At 40.7% G+C, this 25,658-nt stretch overlaps 1 protein-coding gene across 5 annotated transcripts in view; it reads right to left on the reverse strand.

Annotated features, from left to right (window-relative positions):
- Positions 1-25,658, reverse strand: part of KCNQ5 (potassium voltage-gated channel subfamily Q member 5) — a 502,673-nt gene that overhangs the window by 123,854 nt on the left and 353,161 nt on the right. For all 5 annotated transcript variants that reach the window (XM_021693115.1, XM_021693113.1, XM_021693116.1 and 2 more), the window contains exon 3: positions 6,836-6,962. In XM_021693115.1, coding sequence (XP_021548790.1) covers positions 6,836-6,962 — 127 coding nt within the window. The remainder of the gene's footprint in view (positions 1-6,835; positions 6,963-25,658) is intronic.

Consider the following 25,658-nt stretch of genomic DNA (forward strand, 5'->3'; position numbering starts at 1 on the left):
TAGGTTAGAAAGCTGCAATAGATAACCTGATTTAGTTGACATAATAAGGCTGATATATAAGGCCGATACTGCAATTAATATTTTGTAAAGTCTGGCTTCTCATTCAAAGGTCTTGGATTACTAATGATGAACATGAAAGTATCAGATTCTTTGTAAGTTTGTTAAGTTTCAATTAAATTTAATTTTAAAATACGAATAAACAATAAGGGCAATCTTCTTACAGTCGGGTAGTATGGTACAATGGGAAACAGTAACCTGGTCATTGTCCTGGGTTTCTGGCACACAGTTCCTAAAACCCTTGAATCCCTGGAGTGGTAAGTGGTAAGTGGTAATCTTTTTATGCTAATGAGATGACTGGCACCTGGGGGTCCCTAGACAACTTCAGGGTGATATCTGGTTACCAGAAAGACCAAGGCATGATTAGAGAGTTGGAACTTTCAGCCCTACCCCCAGACACTGGGGAAGGGAACAGGGCCTAGAAACTGAATTCAATGACTAATAGCCAATGATTTAATTAATTTTGTCTATGTAATGGAATCTCCATGAAAATCTCTAAACCATGGGGTTCAGAGATCTTCCAGATTGGTGAACATGCCAAGGTGTTGGGAGGGTGGCATGCACTGAGAGGTTATGAAAGCTCCATGTTAGCCCTTCCTTTACCTCAAGTACCTTACCCTTATGCATCTCTTCCACTTGGCTGTTTTTGAGTTGTATCTTTTATAATAAATTGATAATAGTAAGCAAAACACTTTCCTGAATTCTGGGAGTCATTCTAGTGAATTATTGAACCTGAGGTGGGGCAGGGTTATGGGAACCCCTAGATGTGTAATCAGCCTGGCAGAAGTGTGTGTAGCCTGGCCTCTGAAGTCAGGGGTTGGGAGAGTGTCTTGTGGGACTGTCCTTCACCTCTGGGGGTGTGTGCTAATTCCAGGTAGTTAGCATCAGAATTCTATTGAATGGTTGAACACAAAGTTAGGTGAATCTTGGTTCTTTAACCTACTATATTTCTTTTTTTTCTTAAAATTTTATTTATTTATTTGAGAGAGTGAGAGAGAGAGTGAGCAAGAGAGCACAAGCAGAAGGAGCAGCAGGAGGAGAGGGAGAAGCAGGCTCCTCGTTGAGCAGGGAGCCTGACGCAGGACTCAATCCTAGGAAGCTCGATCCCAGGACCCTGGGATCATGACCTCAGCTGAAGGCAGATGCTTAACTAACTGAACCACTCAGGTGCCCCTCACTTACTATATTCTTAACATTGAACAAGTTTCTTTTTTTTTTTTTTTTTTAAGATTTTATTTATTTATTTGACAGAGAGAGAGACAGCGAGAGAGCGAACACAAGCAGGGCGAGGGGGAGGGGGAGAAGCAGGCTCCCCGCCGAGCAGGGAGCCCGATGTGGGGCTCAATCCCAGGACCTTGGGATCATGACCTGAGCTGAAGGCAGACACTTAATGACTGAGCCACCCAGGAGCCCCCATTGAACAACTTTCTTAAGCCCAGTCTTACTTCATCATTTATGAAATAGGATATTATAATACCTATGTAGGATTAAATAAGGCAATATTTATAGAGTGCTTACAGCAGCACCTAGCATATAGCAAGTCTCAATATCAGCTATTAACTAGAAGGACTGAAGTGACTTTAGTGTTCTGTGATCCATTAATCCAACGGGGTTTAATTATTCTCAGATAGTCCAACCAATCACATGGAAGGAATCTATAAGCACTGAAGAAGTCTGAATGCTTAGAAGTAAAGAGTGGTAGCAGAAGAGTAAATGACCCTCAGAAAATCATCTGAGAGAAAAGAATTTCTACTAAACGAGAGGAGAGATTGGAAGATAAGGAAAATGATGTGATTCAAGAGCATGTCTCGGGGCGCCTGGGTGGCTCGGTTGGTTAAGCAACTGCCTTCGGTTCAGGTCATGATCCTGGAGTCCCGGGATCGAGTCCCACATCGGGCTCCCTGCTCAGTGGGGAGTCTGCTTCTCCCTCCGACCCTCTTCCCTCTCATGCTCTCTGTCTCTCATTCTCTCTCTCTCAAATAAATAAATAAAATCTTAAAAAAAAAAAAAAAGACCATGTCTCTTAGAACAAAAGATGGGGAAGGCAGAGAAATGGAAACATGATGTTTCAAATCTTCAGTTTAGAAGCCAGTGGCAGTTCAGGGAATCTCTGATATAGTTTCTGAACACATTAGCGGCTTCACTGCCTTTTAATAAGATGAACTTACAGATACATTAGAGTGGCCTTGGCTGTGTGGGTGGTTTTAGTAAGGGCTTCGATTTGGTTTTGGCCAAAGCAGAAGTTGGTTATTTTTTTCTCATTAAAAAAATACACTCATTGGCATTTTCCTGAGTGACTATTATCTCATGTCAAAAGCATATATGCTCAACTCATGGGGGAAACATCTATGCTGCGCTTTGCCTCTTTTGTCCTCTTATGGAAAGATTACACTGAAGGAAAACCGTTAAAATGGGAAGAAGAAATCAACTTATATTTAGCATCAAATACAGATCCAAGATTAATAACAGGCTGATTTTTTCTGCTTCCCTGAGACACACACTGCAAGACCGAGAAATATGGTTCTGTTATATCTATCTTTAGAAAGAGTCACCAGGGAATCCAAAAAAGCCACTGTTAGAAGTAATTTGTTGGCTTCCTGACACATCGGGCTCATTATCGTGATCTATGTACCAGCCTTTGGTACTATTTGCAATTTTCAGGGAGGTCGTTAATGAAAGCTAAGAAAAAGAATGACTACGAAATCAGTCTTGGAGTTTATTTCACACATTCTCGATGCTGAGGTTATTCAGTGAGTGGTGTTGGAATGTAGAGAAATCATAAAGCAGCCAGTCCAGATAAGTGAAGGGCAGCTTGGGTCGTCAACCCCAAAATATACTTGACTCTCCAAATTGCTAATGCAGTGATTATTGCCCATGGCTGTAGACATGTTACTTCAAAAGAGCCTTCAAGGAGAGATGTAAATTGAACTCACAGGTAATAAGGAAGAATCTGTAATTCAAGATAAAGTTTTACCAGTTTTCAAAGCGAATTCCCAAAACCAAGCAGAGATAAATCAATATAGTAATGAAAGAAAGCACCTAATTAAAAAAAAAAACTGAATAAATTTTTTCCCCTTAAGTTAAAGTTGTTTAAAATATGCTGTCCAAACACAAGTATATGATGATTTTGTAATTTAAAATGCTCCTTGTTCTGGCTAGAATGGAGGGCTAGAGAGGGTAAGTAGTTCAGGAGCGGGGAGTTCTAGTCTTGGGGACTTAGCCCGTGGGCCTCTAGCAGCTTGTGTCCACAAAGGAGGACTCCAATTCTATATGAGGCTCACTACCTGACCAGTACAGTAGCTTTGGTCTGTTTCCAGCTGGAAAGAACAACATGGATGTGCCCACAGAAAGCATTTCCCACGTCAAAGAACAAGCTAGGCTACCACTGTCTTTTCTGTATCCTTTTCCTGAATGCTCAAAATTGCTGAAAACATTTGGGTGTGTATTTGGCATGTGCAGAGTAATCAGATCTTACAAATACAGGGAGCCTTGAGAGATCAGCTACATTTGCAAACTCGGAATAGTCTTCACAGATAGATGAGAGACATGCTATTTCCCTTTTTTTTTTCATTTTGCCACAATTAGGTTGAAGAAGGGAATTACAGGGTTCACTTTACATTGCACTCTATCATTGTATCACTGGCATCAATCATTTTTATGGACCTATTAAACAGGCCTAGAATGGGTTTCCACAGTCACCTGCTACAGCCTGCTGCCTTCAGGCAGATGACATTTGGTTCCTCGGTGTAGCTTAAATTTTACTGACTTCATAGTGAAGAGCCCCATCTGAACATGCTCCACCATTACATCAATTCAGCTGGACTGTGATAGGTCCAAAGGGGATGAAGATTACAGATATCCTAACATCATTTTTGGAACCATATATTCTACCAGGACCACAAGGATCTGAGACAGGAAGAGAACAATTAAGGGACTAAGGTGTGCTGGAGGTATCCATAGCTGAAAACTGCTATCAAAAGGCAGCAGGCTTCTGGGAAGGAACTTTCTTTTTAGCTCGGAGGCCAGAAATACGTTGGCATTGCCACTGGAATTGGAACAAAGCCAATTTTTAATTGGTTTTAAAATCTCAAATGGAACATTCCTGCAGTCATCCATGAACCGACCTCATCCTGTAGAGGCTGAGTGAATCTTTTTATTATTTTTATTTTTTTATTTTTAAAGATTTTATTTATTCACTTGACAGAGAGAGACACAGCGAGAGAGGGAACACAAGCAGGGGGAGCGGGAGAGGGAGAAGCAGGCTTCCCACTGAGCAGGGAGCCCGATGCGGGGCTCCATCCCAGGACCCTGGGATCATGACCTGAGCCGAAGGCAGACGCTTAACCGACTGAGCCACACAGGCGCCCCGAAGCTGAGTGAATCTTGGCCAACCATCTGCCTTGTGAATTGTTCTGTTTGGGCCCCTTATAGGACAGAAAGTACTTGTGCAATAGTTTCACATGAGGTTAAAGTCCTTCAGGGTGTCTCTGGAGCAGAGAATTCAAAAAGAGAAAACGGTCTCCAGGGAGAAAAATCAAATGCCCTCACTCATATGCCTCGGGGCTGGGTGAACCTGCAAGGCTGGGAGTTAACTACCTTCTCTCCTCCTAGCACAGTGGTTTCTAAACAGGACTAAAACCTATTCTTACAGAAGACAGGCAGCTGGACAAACAGACTGCATTAGTACTTCAAGATAGGCTTACCTCGGAATTTCACTAGATTCCCCATTGTAGCTCCAGGGCTTCACACACAGCCACATCTCCGTAAGGTTTGGCTGAATGAACGGTGACCCTTTCGAAACGTGCCTACACTGAAATTAACTCAGCGGCAGAGAGTGTGTGGGGAGCCCACCTTTTCTCCCATCCCCAGGAGAGTGCTCCACCCTACACAGCAAGGATGGAATGAAGGATTCTTCTCAACAGTGCGCAGGGGTGAGCACTTTCTCCAAGTCCTTCTTAAGTCCACCCTGTGATTATTACAGGGCACAGGCGAAAGGAGGAAACGAAGAAGACTGACTAATCGGCAATTCCTGACACCGCAAATGAAATGGAAAACCGGCTGTTGATGAAGATAGTCTAGACAAGCTCATAAATAAAAACATACTTCCTCAGATGAGAAGCAGTTGAAATAAGTAAGCCTCACCAGGAACTTTCAACATTTGGATCTGAATGACTGCCAAAGAAATGGGGGAAAAAATGAGCAAGAAAACCAAATGTGACTTTTATAAAACAACAACAACAGCTTTATATCTAGGTTTTTTTTTTTTTCACCAAAAGAAGAACATTCTATTTTTATTTATTTATTTATTTTATTATTATTATTTTTTAAAGATTTTATTTATTTGACAGAGAGAGACACAGCAAGAGAGGGGGAGAGCTAGAAGCAGGCTTCCCGCTGAACAGGCAGCCCGATGCGGGGCTCGATCCCAGGACCCTGAGATCATGACCTGAGCCGAAGGCAGACGCTTAACGACTGAGCCACCCAGGCGCCCCAAGAACATTCTATTTTTAAAAGATAGGCTATATTCTTTAAAAATGTTAATGTCCTACAAGACAAAGAAAGCCTGAGGAGCGGTTCTAGATGGGAGGACACCAGAGTGACAGGACAGCTCAGCGGCTGTGAAGGACAGTATTAGGTCAACTGATACAACTGGAATACAATCAGCGCATTAGGTGAAGTACCGTATGAATGTTCAGCTTAGGGAAGGTCATGTAAAAGAACAGCCTTATTCTTAGGAAATCCCCACTGAAATATTTAGGGGTAAAGGGCTATGAGGTACGTAATTTCCTTAAAAAAATAATTAATTAATTTGAAAATTGAGATAGAATTGGGTCGGTTTTCAATTTTACGGTAGACTTTTAAATATATTACTGGGAGATGCCAGGTCTTAAGTCCAGAATGCTGTATGGCATCGTCATTAAATGTATAATTTCAGGCTGGTCCCCAGGGGATGGAATCCCTCCAAAGCTGCAGCAGCCAGAGAGCCGCAGGGAAGTGGTATTCACTCAGGGGCCGCCTACAGGTACCCATGCAGAAAGGAAGCCACACTTGTAATCATTCTTTTTTTTTTTTTTTTTAAGATTTTATTTATTTATTTGACAGAGAGAATGAGAGAGCACAAGCAGGGGGAGCAGGAGAGGGAGAGGGAGAAGCAGGCTCCCCGCCAAGCAGGGAGCCTGATGCGGGGCTTGATCCCAGGACCCTGAGATCATGACCTGAGCCGAAGGCTTAACCATCTGAGCTACCCAGGCGCCCCACTTGTAATCATTCTTGAGGCATGATGACTGGTATGCTTTATCAGGGCTAATGCACTGCTGTACACTCCAGTTGATCGAGAGCTTAAAAGGACTATCGCTCATATTATCGAGCCAAAAGGGGCTTTTACACTTATCGAAATCAATGCTTCCCTAATTCAGGACACTGGCGAGCCATACATTTCTGTATAACTTAATTTGATACAAGTGGATATTCTAGAGCCAAACTGTCTGGCTTAAACTCCCAGCTCCACCACTTTCTACATGTATGACTTTCAGAAACTTACTTCACGGCTCTTTGCCTCAGTTTCCTCATTTGTAAAGTGGGGATTAAAAAAAAATACTTACCTCATAGTATTATGGTGAGGATTAAATGAGTCAACACTTTTAAAACACAAAAGTGCCTGGACCCTGGTAAATATTCCAGGAATGTTATCTTTTAATATTGATTAAATATTCCAATAGAGGAGACAAGAAAAAAAGACGTAGTGCCATAAATCCACATCTAGGACTTCGATATTCACCTATAACACAGAAGGGCTTTCGCGCAAATCTCAGTCTTCCTTGCCATCCTCTATACCGACAACAGCAACCTGCAGACCAGATTCGAATGATGAACTCCAAACCAAAGACGACAATCATCACGAACTCCTAAAATATGAAATAACACATGTTAGAGAGAGGCATTACGGAGCAAACCACAGCGAGAGGCTCCTGGGCATTTCTGGACACTCAGGCGCTTCATCTAAAATACAGTTGTTAGTGCCCCGAGTTAACATCCCCTCTTCTTCAAAGCAAACTAACCCTGGGGGCACACGTGAACCTCACATTGTCTGCATTTCCCATCACGGAATGCTATTCCTATTCAAGTCCCTAACACTGTACGAATTTAGGAGTCAGTTTTAATACTAAATGTGCAGGCTGAATTACAGCTCTGCCTTGTTTGGAATATACAGTGTAACTGACTTCAGCTACCCGGTAAAACATGTGAAATATTTGAAACGAAGGAGGGGACCCTGAAAACACAGCTTTCACTTTTACAAAAAAACAGACTTTCATTTTGCTGCAAGAAGGGATAAAATCCTTATGTCCTTAAGAGTTGTTCTTAGAGAAAAAGAAGTAAACATGTGGAAGTCTACTGAGTTCTTTTGTTATGGTTGTCAAAATCTTGTGAGACAGAAAGTTTCAAAAGAATTATTGTGTGTGTGACACATAGATTCTTTGCCTGAAATGAGATCCTGAATCTTCCAGATCCGAAGCTTGTTAATTCTTATGCTGTCTTTTGGTGAGAGATACCCAGAATATAACACTTGCTCCAGCAAAATGACTGAGATTATTTAGGAATAGTGGTGAATGAACCCTGGGGAAAGGCCAACTCACATGGCTCACTAAGTAGCAGGTCACAGAATGAGAAACCAAATGGAATTTGTAAGAATAAAGCATCTCTGGGGCAAGTGTGTCATAGTCACCTTGTTGTCCCTTTAGAGGGACAGGCACTGAGTTTATCGAAATTTATTTTACTTTAAAAAATAATTCCCTTTCTGGTCTTTAAACAAGGGTCGACTTAGCATTTATAACGCATAACAATGTGTGTTAATTGATTTTTATCATAATTAATTAATTATAAAAGGGATACATGGTCTTTATCAAAACATTCAAACATCACAGAAATATAGAGCATAGAAAGTAAAGATCCTAATCTCCCACCCCACAGCCCAAGATAAAAACTGTTATCAAATTTAGAGAAATGGCATTTTTCTTGCAAGTTTCAGGCAAATGTCTCTCTCTTCAGTTAGCACATGTGATAATATGTTGCACTTTTGCAGAGCCCAATAGAGATAGATCATTCTATCCTGTTATTTTGCACTAAGTAACCCACAAATATTTCTCATGATGAAAAATAAATCTCCAATGTCATCGCTGCTTACTTACAGGGACTTAAAACTACCTATGGAATAAATCCCCAAAGATGACTTTATGGCCAGATGACCAAAACTACGGTCAACATAAACTCATTAATGATGTGAGGGTTTCGTTTTATTTTGGCTTTGCTTTGCTTTTGAGTCTCTATCTAGGTAGTTGAGTCTATTCATTCATTAAGGTGGCCAAAGTTGCCAGACCACCTGTATTCAATCCAGCATGCCTTTCCACACAGAGAAAACATGGCCTAAGATGCCCATGTAGCTGCCTGTGTCCAATCTAGTTTCATGGCAGGTCCACTTTTTTATCCCTGCCTCTAACTCCTGCTTGTGCCAAGAAGTTCAGCACGCCACTGGTGAGAGGTCTTATTCTAAGGGACACCCAAGAGCTTGAGCAACTAGGCACATCATACAATGGTTTTTCTTCTTCATAGGAACAGATGGCACCAATAGATGCATGGCCATTATTCTGAAGTAAGGCAGGCCACCACTGTACCATTTCTCTGTTGCACTGAGGCAGGATAGATTACACCTACAAATTCTTTATTCAGGGCCCCTTGTTCAGGAATATTGCTTGCTGCCTTTTTTTTTTCCTTAAGTGTTAGGGGGAAATATCCTTCATTTCCAAATAAAGCAAGAGGAAGTTGTAATTGGATTTTACCACAGGGTCACAATTTCTGCCTTGCGGAAAGTATACTAGGGTCAGAATTCTCTCCTTACTAGACCGTTACTTGGTGTTCTCTACAAGGGCTAAAACTACTTTTTAAAGATTTATTTATTTATTTGAGAGAGAGACAGTGTGCATGCACAAGCAGGGGGAGGAACAGGGGGAACGGGAGAGAATCTCAAGCGGATTCTGCTGAGTGTGGAGCCTGCTGCAGAATTGGTCTCACCACCTTGAGATCACGACCCTGCGATCATGACCTCAGCAGAAACCAAGAGTTGGACACTTAACCAACTGAGCCACCCAGGCATGCCTAAGGGATAAAATTTCTTGGGTAAGCAGCAATGGAGATGAGAACTCAGCAGATGACTATGGGACATTTCTTTCAGGCCTTGAGCTGCAGGCTGTGGGGGATGTGATAGGGAACAAAGGTATGAAAACCACTTTGACCAAATTCTGTCTATCGGTTCCTAAAATATTCACTTTATTTCAGTTATAAGGAACGAAATGCTATTGAGTCAGAGAAGGGAGAGCATCCCAAATCTGACAGGTAGGGAATAGATTCGTCACCATGCTGTGTATTAGATCTCTAGAACTTATTCATCTTGCATGACTAAAACTTTGTATCCTTTGACCAACATCTCCCCCTTTCCCTTATCCCTCCAGTTCCTGGCAATCACCTGCTTTTATGAGTTTGACTTCCTTAGATTCCACATATAAGTGAGATGATGCAGTATTTGTCTTTCTGTGTGTGATTTACTTTACTTAGCATGATATCCTCCAAGTTCATCCATGTTATTGCAAGAGGTAGGGTTTCTTTTTTTTTAAAGGCTGAATAATATTCCATCGTATATGTATATACCACATTTCCTTTATCCATCTGTCCACTAATGGACACTTAGGTTGTTTCCATATCATGGCTATTGTGAATAATGCTGCAATTAATATGGGAATGCAGGGATCTCTTCAAGATCCTGACTTCATTTCCTCTGAATATATATATATGCCCAGAAGTGGGCTTGCTGGATCATATGGTAGTTCTATTTTTAATTTTTGGAGGAACCTCCATACTGTTTTCCATAGTGGCTGCACCAATTTACATTCCCACCAACAAGGTATAGGGCTCCATTTTCTCCACATCTTTGCCAATACTTGCTATCTTTTGTCTATTTGATAATAGCTGTTCTTACAGGTGTTAAGTAATAGCTCATTGTGGTTTTAATCATCAGCATTTCCCAGACAATTAGTGATGTTGAATGCCTTTTCATATACCTGTTGGCCATTTTCATGTTTTCTTTTGAGAAATATCTATTCAGGTCCTTTGCCCATTTTTTTAGATCAGGTTATTTGGGTTTTTGGGTGTTTTTTTTTGTTTTTGTTTTTTCCTATCCAGTTATGGAAGTTCCTTACATATTTGGATATTAACTCCTTATCAGATGTTTGGTGTGCAAATGTTTCCTCCCATTCTGGAAGCTGTCTCTGCACTCTATTGATGATTTCCTTTGCTATACAAAAGCTTTTTAGTTTGATGCAATCCTACCTGTCTATTTTTGCTTTTGTTGTCTGTGATTTGAGGGTAGTGTCCGAAAAGTCATTGCACAGACCAATGTCAAGAAGCTCTTTTTCTATATTTTCTTCTAGCCATTTTATAGTGTCAGGCCTTACATTTAAGTCTTTCATTAATTTTGAGTTGATTTTTATGTATGGTGTGAGAAAAGGGTCCAATTTCATTCCTCTTCATGTGAATATCCAGTTTTCCCACTCATGGTAAAAACTCTCAGCAAGTTAGGAATAGAGGTTTATTATCTCAATTTGATAAAGAGCATCTACAAAAAAACCTACAGCTAATGTCATACTTAATGGTGGAAGACTGAATGCTTTCCCCTAAAATCAAGAACAAGGCAAGATGTTAGTTTCATCTCTCTTATTCAACATAGTTAAATAATACAGTCACTGCAGTAAGGTAAGTAAAAGAAATAAAAGAAATAAAAGGCATACACACTGGAAAGACAGACATAAAACAGTCTCTATTTGCAGATGACATGATTGTCTCCAGAGAAAACTGCAAGGCATCGTCAAAAAAAAAAAAATGCTTAGAACTAATAAGTGAGTTCAGTGAGGTTGCAAGATTTAAGATCAACATACAAAAATCAATCACATTTCTGTATACTAACAATGAGGATGTGGAAACCAAAATTAAAAACACAATATTATTTATAACCATTCCAAAGAAAATAAAATGTTTAGCTATACACTTAATAAAACATGTAGAGGATATGCATGCTGAAAATTACAAACTCTTGATGACAGAAATCCGAAAAGACCTAAATAAATGGAAATATCATGTTCATGAATTGGAAGACTCAACATAATAAAGATATCCACTTTGTATAAGTTGATCTATAGGTTAATGAAATTTTTATCAAAACCCCAGCAAACTTAATTGCTGACTTCCTTGCTTTATTTATTTATTTTAGAGAAAGAGAGAGAGTGTGTGTGTGCATGCGAGTGGGGGGAGACACAGACGGGGAGGGACAAGGAGAGAGAATCTGAAGCAGATTCCCTGCAGAGCGCAGATCCCCATGTGGGGCTCTATCTCAGGACCCTGAGATCATGACCTGAGCTGATGAATATGCATGTGAAAAGACATTCAACATCATTAGTCATATGGGAAATGCAAATTAAAACCACATGAGATAACACTACACACCTATCAGAATGGCAAAAATAAAAAATTGTATCCACACAAAATGGTGGGGAGAATGCAGAGAAACTGGATCACTCATGCATTACTGGTACAGTACAAATTGTTTCTAGAAGAAAACAATTTGATAGTTTCCTGTAAAATTAAACATGTAGTTACTATAAGACTCAGCAACTGTACTCTTGGGCATTCATGCCAGAGAAATAAAAAACTTATGTTTATACAAAAACTGGTACATGAATGTTCACAGTGGATTTATTTGTAATGACCCAAACCTGAAAACAGTTCAGATGTCCACACCGTGTGAATGGTTAATCAAGCTGTGGTACATCCACACCATGGACTACAACTCAACAAGAAAGATAAATGAACTATGATACACATAGCAACTTGGATGAATCTCTAGGGAATTACGCTGAGTACATAACGTTTTTGAAATGAAAAAAATTTAGAAATGCAGAGAAGATTACTGGTTGCGAGAAGTCAGGGATGGGGGGAGAGGTGGAAAGGAGGATGTGAGTATAGTTATTCGAGGGCAACTTGACAGGTCCTTGTGGTGATGGAGTTGTTTGATGTCTTGAATTTTGTCTTGACATGACCCTCTACACACATGTGATAAAATTATAGAACTGAATACCCACATACAAATACATACATACCCACATACAAATACCCCAAGGAAAACTGGGAAAATCTGAATAAGATCTGTGGATTGTATCAATATTATTATCCTGCTTGTGATACTATAGTTTTCCAAAATTTTATCATTTGGGGAAACTAGGTAAAGTATATGTAGGACATCTCTGTCTTATTTCTTACAACTGAATGTGAATCAACAATTATTTCAAAAAAAAATTTTCAATGAAAAAAAAAGCCATCACCCATCATCTAACCAATGGGTAGACTCAGAAGAGGAAATGTGTTCCTCTTCAAATTGAGATACTAGATATGATCTTACTGTGTTTTGGTTTAATGGTACTCTCTAAATGACCCTTTGGATGGAGTCTCATTCTATTTTCAAATGACTTAAAAATACAAACATCTGTTATGCTCAGTAGAAATGATTTAGATTAGGGATGGGTCTTCTGATCTTTGTTGGACCAGCCATGTGACAGGTTCTGGTGCCTTTGCCACTATACCTCAGGATAAAACAGTTCATTTTCTCTCACTTGTTTTTTTTTTTTAAGATTTTATTTATTTATTTGAGACAGAGAGAATGAGAGACAGAGAGCATGAGAGGGAGGAGGGTCAGAGGGAGAAGCAGACTCCCCGCCGAGCAGGGAGCCCGACGTGGGACTCGATCCCGGGACTCCAGGATCATGACCTGAGCTGAAGGCAGTCGCTTAACCAACTGAGCCACCCAGGCGCCCCATTTTCTCTCACTTGTTTTTAATTGCAATAAAATGTCCATTATTTACTCAAATGGTTGCTGAAGACATTAGCGAATAATTATTGGAGTACTTGACCTAGTTGGAGGGAAGCTGTTATGTAAAGCTGGTGTTATTAACAATGGTTCTGTCCTTCTTTACTGAAGCTTCTAAAAGCTTGGCTTTGACAGCTCTCTATAGAACAAAAGGCAGTGTTTATGATTTTTATCAGCTGTCTTGAAGAAGTTATAGTATTTCCTCATTTTTACTCACAGAATTTTGGTAAAACACAGAATACCTTTCCTATTCTTCTTAAAGACTAAGAAAATGCATATAGAAATTAAGAAACCCAACAGGCTGTGGTAGAGCTAGTCCTAGGTTCTGTCTAGAATATTTATTGAGAACATTAACCTAGCACTAACTCTCTTTTCTAGATAGTAAGGAAGAATCTTTATATCTCCCACCAGAGAACTGTGATGGTATTTCATTAATATAGATGACTTTGCTGTACAATTCAAGATTTAAATTCTGTTCCTGCAGCTACTTTATTTTTGAGACTCAAAATGGTTTTGGGTACAGACTGATTGATTTTTTTTTTTTTTTTTACAAACTCACAATGCCTAACAGCTCATGTTCTAATTGTTTACTCATTAATTAATAGCACTGTTCATTAAAACACTGTGACCTTTGTCTAATCTACAAGCTGTCTGCTGTGACCATTAGTTTTTTCTGGTTTTATGCCATCAAATGGCATTTTTGTGAAGATGAAATGCCAACATTATAAACCCCATGACATTTGCACCAATTCTTGAAGAGCTGTGGCTAATTACACACACAAAATTGGAAATACTGTCTTTATTAAGAATATCAACATAATCAATTTCTAGCTATTTTTGCTCCTTTGTGTGTGTGTGTGTATACTTCAAGTAACATAGGGCTAGCAGGCCAGCGTGCCTCCTCGCATAATCCCTGGAGGGAAAGGATCTGTGACGTAAACTGAGTCATAAATTTTAAAGAAAGGCATCAGTCAGAAGGGCTGCAGTTATAACTCTTTGTAATTTGGAAAATTCCACTAGCATAGTACATATTAAGGGAATGAAATTAAGATCTAGAGATCGTTCCACATTTAAATCAGAATGTGGAAATAAATACACAAAAGCAAGCCATCTTTTGGATATTTGTCTCTTCCTAGAACAGAAAAGACCCTAAACACAAGCTTACTGACTATTACTTAGCGGCCATTACATGCGTCTGTCGTCAATCTAACTTTCTTTCACATTTCTTCTTACTTTTTAGGGTGGCACATTAACTATTAGTGTATTTTGGAAGAGAATTGGAGAGAATGAATGTATCTTCCAATGGGACTGATTTGACTTGGAGTTGAAGACATGTCAATACCTTCAGGATTACACTTGCATCTAGGGAGGGGAGTGATGAGAATATGACAGAACTTTACTAAGTTGCTTAGTAGATACTGAGTGGGGGTGTGCAGAGAAAGTGGACATTGCACTAGAAGTAGGGTAGGGAGGGGGAGATCAGAACAAGGTGTGAAGGGGCATCGATGCTTCCTGCCTTTGGCAACAGTGATTGAGATGGTTTTGAAAGCCAGTATCTGGGGCTGGCCTTTTTGCCTGGGAGGCCTAGGAAGATACTAATAGATGAATCATTTTCAGGAGCACCAGGAAAACTCAGTGCCTCCTAAGGTCTTCCCTTTTCTGGTTGGTTGATTCCTGAAACTTGTCTAGCAATAATTTATCTTTTCAAGTTTTTCATACTTGTTGAAATGCAAATCTCCCTCTGAAAAGTAATTCATTAACCATATTTATATGCAATGTTCACTTTTTAAAAAGATTTTATTTTATTTTTTTTAGATTTTATTTATTTATTTATTTATTTATTTATAGATTTTATTTATTTATTTGACAGAGAGAGACACAGTGAGAGAGGGAACACAAGCACGGGGAATGGGAGAGGGAGAAGCAGGCCTCCCGCTGAGCGGGGAGCCCGATGTGGGGCTCGATCCCAGGACCCTGGGATCATGACCTGAGTGGAAGGCAGACGCTTAACGACTGAGCCACCCAGGTGCCCCTGGATTTTATTATTTTTTTTAAGTAATCTCTGCACCCAACATGGGGCTTAAACTGAGGACCCTGAAATCAAGTCACATGCTCCACCGACTGAGCCAACTGGGCGCCCCTTCAATGTTCATTTGTCCCAGAGGATTTTCAGTAGGGCTCACAGAAGGGAGTAGTTTGGAACTGTCTCATCCCAAATGACTGATTTATACTTTATTACCAAAGAAGACCAGGGGCAGGTTTGTATCAGGTGTTGAGGTCACAGGTTGAGAACATATAGGCCAGGGATAGGAAGTGGGTGCCCCCTGGTTGGGGAGAAGAGCAGAGGAAGAGAGGACAAGAGTGAGGAACAGAGGACATTCCTCATTTCCCCCCAGTTCAGCCTCGCAATGGTCCTATGCACCCTAGTTGCTAGGTGAGATGCCATGATAAGGATGTCTGCTCTCTTGTAGCGACTTCAGACACTTCGGTATATGTTGGTTGCTGTCAAGTGCTAGAATGCCTGCCTGGTATGAGGGAGCCATCCAGGTGACCCCTTCTGTGTTTGTGTTTTGTGCTCTTAAAGTCACATCCACATCAGGGCAAAGCAGGGATTAGGCATTCCGCTCCACCTGCCACATTGTGGGTTGGGGAATTCTGTCCTTGGTACAGAGCCCATAGTGGTGCTCTCTGCTAAGGTGCCCAAGTTGGCGGTAGGGCTTCCCTCACATTCTCCCCTTCTCTCCCTTGGAAACAGAAAGCAGGCTCACTGAGTTCTTTTGTGGTTCCCCACCCCAAACCAAATTAAACCTTACTGGGTTTGAGATTTATATATGGGTGTGTCTACATACAGCCACATGTATATGTAGCCTGGATCAGAACTAAACCTCTGAATCATGCAAGCTAGAAAAATTGAAAACAGTTTGCTGCACCTTGAACTGAACCCAGATAATCATTCTGCTATGGTTTTCCAAAAAAAAATCACAAATGAATCTGTTAAAATTGGAACTGAAGCTAAAAGCTCTGAATCTGATCAAAACAGGAACACCAAGAGAGTCTCCAAAATGAATGAAATCAAACCAAGTTTTCATTTGATTTGAATTGCTGATTTGTCAATTTCCCATTATCTTATAGGCTCTTCTTTCTCTTGGGAACTGTATGAACTGAGAGTCAGGTCAGGACTGGGCGTGTTCTTGGAGAACCTTCAGAACTTTTTACTTTTCTTACTTGGGAGTTATATTTCTGCCCTTACAGCCACCCTTGTTTGGACCAAAGAAAGTGCTCTGGTACTGAGAAGTCCCTTGATTTTCAGAAAATCTGCACCTTCCTTCTTCTTTTAGGATATTTTCTTAGTTTAGTATAACTAACTGTTCTGCAATATTTTTTTTTAAGATTTATTTATTTATTTATTTGACAGAGAGAGAGAGACAGCAAGAGAGGGAACACAAGCAGGGGGAGTAGGAGAGGGGGGAGTAGGAGAGGGAGAAGCAGGCTACCCGCGGAGCAGGGAGCCCGATGCGGGGCTCGATCCCAGGACCCCGGGATCATGACCTGAGCTGAAGGCAGACGCTTAACAACTGAGCCACCCAGGCGCCCCTGTTCTGCAATATTTCTTTCATTTATAGGTTTTCTGCTTTTCATGAATTCCCTTTACAAATGTATACTGAATACCATAACCATGCAGGATACAGAGACTGGCAATGTGTCTCTCACCCTTGAGTTTATAATCTGTTTGGGACGATGAGACATGCACACTAGAGAACTCACAAACTGATGTGCAGTAAGTGCTCTCTGAGTGGCGGTCCCTTGAGAAAGTCCTCACTCATTGTGGCAAGTTCTCTATGTAAGCAGGCCCTCACTAAATGTTTGTTGAAGCTTCCTTCAGTTCAAAACTTCAGGTTCAGGGTCCTAGGATCGAGCCCCGCATCGGGCTCCCTGCTCGGTGGGAGGCCTGCTTCTCCCTCTCCAGCTCCCCCTGCTTGTGTTCCTGCTCTCGCTAACTCTCTCTGTCAAATAAATAAATAAAATCTTTAAAAAAAAAAGAAAACAAAAAAACCCCACTTCAGGTTCAGCAAAAACTAATTAGCATGCTGCTTTATCAATTCATTAAGATCAACATTCTGCAAAAGGGCTAGCTAGAAGTAGAAAAATTAGAATAAATTAATTGGCCTATGATTTTTTTTCTAACCTGCCTATTCAGCACTATTACACTAATTGCAATTGGAGAGTGAATGGTTTCTCACTGCAAGACATCTTGGTGTCAGTGTGTGCCTATTTTGATTAATCGAAGCTACAGAAGAGTAACAGTAATTACCTAATTTCACTCCTACGATTTATAATACTGAACAATTTTGTTTTCATTTGGGGTCACCTGATGATATCTCTTTCTTTTTACTATCTTACTACAATGATAGGATTTTTTGACATTGGTTAATTAAGAAAGGTTCTTTTTTTAAAAAAATATTTTTATTATCATCAAGAACAAAATAGACCAGAAGTAACCATATGTATTCCAAAGTTTTTAAGCAGGTTTTGCTTATAGAATATCAGTATCACTCTACATAGCAGATATTCTGACTAAAGTAAGGACTACGAGGGCCATTATGAACTCAAATGCTATCTTAGCCACTTGGTCCAGCCAAGCACTCTAGGATTTTATTAAATTCCTGACAAAGGGTATCATTGATCTTATTAAGACAGGATTACATCATGAATTGGCAGTGACTAAAAGTTAAGCATACATAAGAAAATAGCTGCCATTGTAACCCAGATTCCTGGTAAGAACACTAACATACCTTAGGAAGGACAGAACAATGCACTTTTATGACAATGACTTCAAGTAAGGAGTTTGTACCAAACTTTCTCAAAAATCCTTCGATAGTTTTTTGAAACCAATTCTAACTACCCTATGCCTGGTGAACTGAAGTTGACCAGACTATCTCTGGTCAATAAAGATAAGAAAGGTTCTCAAGACAGGCTGGGAAAAGACAAAGGCAGTGAGGGACAGTTTGTTCCCTTTACCTGAGTATATTTCAGGTGGAATCCTCAAACATTTTGGGTTTTGGAGAAAGTGGAACGTGAGGAAGGAGCCAAAGGGGCTCCTGAAACAGCCAGTGTTTTATTTACTCCGTAACGAGGAAGGCAGAGGCTGTGGGGATGGAGGGTGGAGCTCTGAGGACCTCAACTGTTGAGATATCCAGTGGGAAAAACACTGCTTGTGGGTAGATTGGGAAAACAGTAGGCATAATCTGGAAGAAAGAGAAACCTTTGGGACCATGGCTTTCAGAGGAGGAAGGTAACGGGCAGGGTGGTGGTAGAGTCACACAATCAAAAATCAGTTACTATCTTGTTTTCTTTCCATGTCACCGAGCTATTAAGCTGCACTGCAGACCTCCATATGCTGCTGGGAGAAATCCCCAAGCTCTCTTGGGTTATCTAACCCACCTTTCTTCTAGGCCTCCTGATAGAACAGGAGTTTTTTAAATTTAATTTTTATTTTTTAGAGAGAGAGAGAAAATGTGAGCAGTGGTGGGTGAGGGGCAGAGGGAGAAAGAGAGAGAGAATCTTAAGCAGATTCCACACCCAGCACGGAGCCTGACGCAGGGCTCTATCTCACAACCCTGAGATCATGACCTGAGCAGAAATCAAGAGTCGGATGCTTAACCGACCGAGCCCCTGAACAGGAGGTATTTTGATTTAAAATAGTCTTGGTTTCCTCCTCCCCTACACATAATTATTTTCTCTTATAAGCATCACAATGCATTTTGTTACCTAACATGCACATTTTCCCCATTACCACAGTATGTGTTATTGGTGTTAGTGTACTCTGTGGTAACAAGAACGATATCCTTTGGTGAGTATTAAGAGGTAGGAAAACACACACCTCACTCTGTGCATACTGCACACCCACTAGCACACACACACTTGTATGTGCACTTGCACAAAAGCTTTCAGAATTGATATTGGGATTTAGTCAACCAAGCTCATGTACAAGAAAAAGAGAGACAAAAATCTAAGCATGAAAATCTATAGGAAACCCTAATAACAAAACAACCTACCACAAATAGAAAATGCGTATCAGGTCTCAGTGCAATCTCTGATAAATATAAAATGTTAACTATCCCCAAAGTATGTAAATCAGTGGCACTGTAACAATATTCTATTAATAACACTTTCTAAATTGGAGGAAAATTTGAAGTTTTCTGACCTTTTGAACACTTAGATCATAAAGAAAAATCAAATATATGCAAGATCACTTATTTTAATAGCTTCAATTCTATTAGCCATGGGAATCTTCATGGGAATCTTTCATCCTTTATGAAATCTGTCATGATGCGGGGATATTTATTTGTGTCTCTATTTGTTTCTAGTTATCCATCAAGATCATTCAAGACTAGTCATGCTATAAACCAAGTGTACTCTTAAATTGAGTAAGATGAAGGGCTTATTCACTGATAAACTTGAACAAATTTAATGAGCTCCGCTGCCTGTTGTTCATTTGAACCATTAAACAATAGATTGAGTATGAGTATGTCTTCTACACCTACTGGCTTAAGAAAAAACTGAGATGAGGATAAAACAAGAAAGCTATTTGGGAAATTCCAAGTATTTTAGAACACCAATTTTTAGGATCCCTAAGCATAAGACATAGCACATGGCAAATATTTATCAATTTGATTTAATGGTGAGTTATCCTGACAGCTAAATCCAAGGAGTATTGGAGATATCCCTTGTTTCTTTCATAACCTATTTCTGTTTTGTGTTATTCACCATGCCATGTCCTGATCTTAATTTTTCTTTTTTCTTTTTTTTAAGATTTTATTTATTTGTCAGAGAAAGAGAGAGAGAGAGAGAGAGCACAAGCAGGGGAGCTGCAGGCAGAGGGAGAAGCAGACTCCCTGTTGAGCAAGGAGTCCAGTGTGGGACTCGATCCCAGGACCCAGGAATCATGACCTGCGCCGAAGGCAGATGCTTAACCAACAGAGCCACCCAGGCGCCCCTAATTTGTTTTTCTGAAGTTTCTCTCCTGGAGAGAAAATGATTTCTCTTGCTACATCTAGCCTTTATCTCTGAGATGGTTCCTATTGTCCATAAACCATTACTCTTATTTGCCTGTAACAGTATTTGGAATGTAATTCCTGCCAACTATGTCTGCTCACCTCATCAACATATCTTAATTATCACCGACTTCTTGTCACCCATTATGCACACCTGCCAAACAACCTCTGATCGGCGATGGCCTCCTTCTGAGGGATGAATAGACATCACTTGGACTGATTTGGAAAATTACTTAGTGGAGGAGGGAACTGATCTGTCACAGTCATTTGAAACCCTCCTCTGCTCTCCTGCTCTTTTATTTGGTTGTAGACTTATTCTTACCTGGCAACACGACACTGGATTTGGAGACCATGGTAGTAGCATAATGATATATGAGAGGACTGATTCACAATTTTAGCTAATAAAGCATCCCGCACACAATTTGTGACCAAAGTGGTGGAGATACAGACCCATACATTGACTTTACAGGACATTAACAACGAATGGGCGCTGAGCAAAGATAACTGTCTATTCAGAAGGAAGGCTCTGCCCCAGAAAAGAACGCGTTGGAGAAAGTGCGCTCCTCACCATTTCCGAAGCAGCATGGAATGCCTGAATAGATGGAAAGTGATACAGCCGTGTCAGGTTGACCTTTTGTAGAATCCAGACAAAAGAAGTCATGGAGCAAGGTGTGCTGAGAGTAAATTTGCTCAGAGTGAAGGGTGTGGGGAGGCGTTGGGCTGAAGGGAAGAGGAAAAAGCAACCCGCAGAGGTGGATGCTCCTGTGGAAGCAAGGAGGGCTCTGGGATATTTTCTCTGCTGAAAGGGAAACGGCTCTCTCCTCTCTCTTGTCTGTATCTTCCTTTATCATCCTTGCTTGCCTTCCAGGCTGGTCCATGAAGCCTCCTCAGAGGAAATACTGTCAGGCCCACCTCAAGGTAGCCTGACTGCAGAGCTGTGCGCATCTTGTCAGGGCAGAAGCCCGAACAGTCGCTCTGCAGGTGTGCTTGTGGGGGAGACTTCCTTGCTGTTCCCCTACCTCTCAGCCCCATATCTTGACAGGAAGGGAATAGAACTGTATTAAGGCAAGGATTTCAAACCCCCCCCCCCCCCCCACCCAGGCCCCACCACCAATTAAGGGTATCTAAAAGTCACTGAACGTAGTTTTCAAAGACTAGCTTTTTACATCTAAAATTAGCTATCTTATCAGAGAGTATAAATGGTTTATACTCCTGAAAGTTCCCATTTTTACAACTTCTTCCATTATTTTACTCTGCATGTCTGCATAGTAAATGCAGGCTCAGTGGAATCTTATCTTTTTAAAGAGCACAAATACAATTCATTCCTTCCATTTAGACTTCCCTAATTCAGAATTTGTGATAATTCCACTGGAGTTTGGGTAACACTTATTTTTGTGTGATTTATTAAAAGAGGCAAATTAAGGGGCGCCTGGGTGGCTCAGTTGGTTGAGCGTCTGCCTTTGGCTCAGGTCATGATCCCAGGGTCCTGTGATAGAGCCCCATATCGGGCTCCCTGCTCAGCGGGAGGCCTGCTTCTTCCTCTCCCTCTTCCTGCCACTCTGCCTGCTTGTGCTCTCTCTCTCTGTCAAATAGATGAATAAAATCTTTAAAGAAAAAAAAAAAGAGGCAAATTAAGAACAGAAATGAGAGGACAAGAGGGAAGGTTTAACACACTTAAGAGGAAACAGTTTTCAAGATCCTTAATAATACTTACTTGCATTGAAACAATTAATGGAATAATTACAACCAAGCCATCTCATTAATTAAAGAAAACCCAGGCAGGATCTTTATTTGGCAACAGTTTGATTCCCTAAGTAACGACTCAATGGAAAATTGGTAAGAAATATGCCTCCTCCCAAATTCTAATTACCCCCTTTCAATAATCTTAAATGTTTCCCAAACATTGAGGTAAACATTCCAATAAGCAATAGCCAGCTGCAGAAATTAGCGTACAGACATGCGTCAGTCTGGGCTGTGGGTACCTCGGGGACCCTGCGATCACTGACAGCAGCCTCAGCCTCGTAGAAGCACGACAAGGTGGATCAGAAGGAAGCGTCTATAGCTTATCTAACGGGCTTGTGTGTTCTGTTCTGATCCTTTTTGTATCTCTCTTGTGACCCGACCTGGTGGATAGGCCTACTTGCCTCCCCCTCCCTGAAACGAGCCTCCTAGATACCCAGTAACCTGCAAGTTCCCCTTCCGAGGAAGCAGAGGGCCAGCACGGTGCCGTGATTTGGTCACTCTCAAACACTGCGGTCATTAATTTGGTCATAGTAGGACACTTAGGACAAAGTGTGGAAAATGGGAGATGCCACCATGTTTCATTAATTCACAGCAGAGAGCAGGGGTTCAGAGGGCAGAGGGGCTCTGCCACTTGTGAGCTGTGCGGCTTTGGGCAATTTAACTTAACCTCACTGTGCCTCAGTTTTCTTTTCTATAAAATGGGGATTAAAAACTCCTTCTTTATAGGGTTGTTACCAAGGTTTAAATGACCTAGTATTTGTATAGTGCTTATAACAGTACCTGACAAGTAGAAATCACTTTGTAAGTGCTAAGGAACATGAATTCGTTCATCCAATATTTATTAAGTGCTTACTACATGCCAGGTCCATTTCTAGATGCTGAAGACACAGAAGCGGACAAAGAGTCAGAAATTCCTGTACTCTTGGTAAAGATGGGAGATCTTTCTGACAGGAGCTGGGCACCCGCCGACAATGCAAGAAGCAGGGCGTGGAAACTGGGATCGGACCCCTATGTCTGTCTGTCCTAGACAAGAGGACAGGAGTGAGGCTCTAAGCTGAGAATAAGGCTTTCCCTGACATGTGCTAAAGGAGAAACTTGAGGCTGTAAATATATTATATCATATCCTCATTAGATGATTTCCATAATTATCAGAACCTTCAAGTAGATGCTCTATCTGCTCACTGTCAAGAGCCAACCCACTTCCTAGTCTTCAACGTGCCCCTGAACTGACAAGCTTCCAAGAGCTTCCACTCTGAGGACATGAGAAACAATGTTAGATTTGATATGATTTATTGGCAGTAAAGGAAAAGAACAGCAAATACAGAAGGAATCATTTTATATTTAATTTGTATGTATTTTCCAAGATAAACTGAAATGGAAAGTCAGAACACTTGAAATTTTTTTATTTGTAAGTTTGTAGGCTATAAAGCCCTACAGTGCTTTCTAATCCTGTTCTTCTGCTTAAATTCTTGCTGGGAATCTAGAGCATCAGTACTGTCACAACAGTTTTGGTAAAATTGCCACTTTTTTCTTCAGATTTGATAAATGTCTAGCTCAGCAGACTCTGAGATAAGATGAAGATAGTTGAGAATCAGATCACTCTTTACATTTCTGACAGCTAGGCAAAGTTGGGGAGAAGAGACTTCAAATTTCCCTTATTTTTTGACTTCAGGGCTACCTGTAAAGGAGTGACCTTAAAGTGAAAATATTATTAAAGAGCCTGGGGACAAAAGTACTATCTTCCCCCGTCTCTCACCCAAATAATCAGTGTTCAAGATATTAAGGAAAACATACGACTTGCAACTGATACTATTACATAAATGTTGAAATCTTTTTTTTTTAATTTTATTTATTTATTTGACAGAGAGAGAGTATAAGCAGGGGTAGCAGCAGTGGGAGGGGGAGCAGCAGGCTTCCCGCGGAGCAGGGAGCCCGATGTGGGACTCGATCCCAGGACCCTGGGACTATGACCTGAGCAGAAGGCAGACGCTTAACTGACTGAGCCACCCAGGCACCCCAAATGTTGAAATCTTTGAGTGCTGAGGGGACTGTTTTCAGCAGTGCTGCGCTGTGGGTGCCTACTGGGCACACGGAATGCTCTTAGCATCTCAGCATCCTCAGGCTGGGACATGATTCACAGAAGTTGAGTGTGGTTATTTGCTTTGGTGATTTTTTGTTTGTTTTTTGGGAAGAGAACCTACTTGAATAATGTTTTTCTTCATCTGAAATGTGAGTCTTATAAAAAGTGACTAGTCACCATAGTGGTTAGAAATTTCCATCTTATAATTAAAAAGAAAAAGTTGTTGGCTGTCAACAGAAACATAAAAATGAATTCTGGCTCTGGCCAGAGTCAAATTAGGTTGAGACTTTATTTCATCCCTCTATATTTCTGAATGTTACTGAGTCAAGAGAAAGAGTAATCCCTTATTTCAGATGGGTTTTTCTTGGAGATTTTCCCAAGCAATCAATTCCCCTCCTCTTTGGCTTTCCCACTTTCATCTCCTGAAAACCTCAAACTTTGATTTTTTAAATCTCCACCTATCATTTGAAGACACATCAAGGGAAGCATACATATGTAGGTAGCCTAAAGTTGTTTTTTTTAAAATAATTGTTTTCCTTTGCAATCGTTCTGTTCTAATGATGCAGATGCTTGTGCCAGTGATTGAACTTTGCTACTGATAACCTGTTGCTCAAGTGATTTGATCATGATTATTTATGATAGAGGTTTAAGGCTAGGGGCTGACTTTTTACTGTTCACAACCGCTTAGTGAGTGGTTCTCAAGAGGGCAAGACATCACCTATGATGTGTTGGGAGGTAATTTTGATTTATCCAATGATTGTTGGAAAGAGAACTGATATTGGGGAAGATGCTAGATTCCTGCAAAGCACTGATCCCACACAACCTTCGATATTTATGGAGAGGAAAGGAAGTAGGCTTTCTAAGATGCTTCATGGCTTGGAGAACTCCATCCCTCTGTCCCCTTGGAAAATGAACAGCATCAGGTGATTGCAATCACCCTAAAACTGCATGGCTTTTTATTTTACTTTTAGGTTTAAGAATAGTTCTTATTGAGCCCTTTTAAATTTTATTAATTTAAAAATTAGTTATTTTCCCTGGGTCTTCCATGCAATGGTGATCTATATGTCCTTCAAAGGAAGAAGACTCTATCCACAATTTTGCTTCCATCACTCAGGACCGCCAAGACTTTGGATGAAGACCACTGTAAACTAATACTCTAGTTAAATGCTGGAGTTGAAGAGGATGCAGGTGGTAAGCCATGTCCTGGGAAGGCATCTAATAAAATGCCTCAAGCCTAAATTTTAACAGGAGGAGTGCTTGGCATGAAGATTTCTAGGGGCAGGACACGAAAAAGAGTGGTAATATCAGGTCTGATCTCAGAGTGGTTTACTCATCATAAAGGTGGTTATTGTTTCCTTGTATAATTTTCTCACTTTCCAGCTCTCAGGGTTCTTATAGTTCCCCTACATGCCCATGATCTCCAAATCTAGACTGCCATAGCTCCAGGACCATAGATAAATATTTCTAGTACTTCCCCCATGGTCCCCAAATGAATGAAATGTAATATATTTAAAACCAGCCTATCTTTCTTCTGAACCTATCGAATGCTCTGTGTTCTCAGCCTTGGGTAACGACATCATTATCTAACCACAGCCCAAAGTCAGAGAGTGCAGGCATCCTCACCCCCAGTCTCTCACCTCAAACACCACCCCTTGTTGGCTCAGCCTCAGAAACATCCCCTGAATTTCAGCCTTTCCTTTCCATTCCTTCTGCTTCTGTTTTAGTTTAGATGTTCACTGTATGGCTCAGGGCAATATAG

Source organism: Neomonachus schauinslandi, chromosome 8, assembly GCF_002201575.2.
Source record: "Neomonachus schauinslandi chromosome 8, ASM220157v2, whole genome shotgun sequence".
Lineage (NCBI taxonomy): Eukaryota > Metazoa > Chordata > Mammalia > Carnivora > Phocidae > Neomonachus > Neomonachus schauinslandi.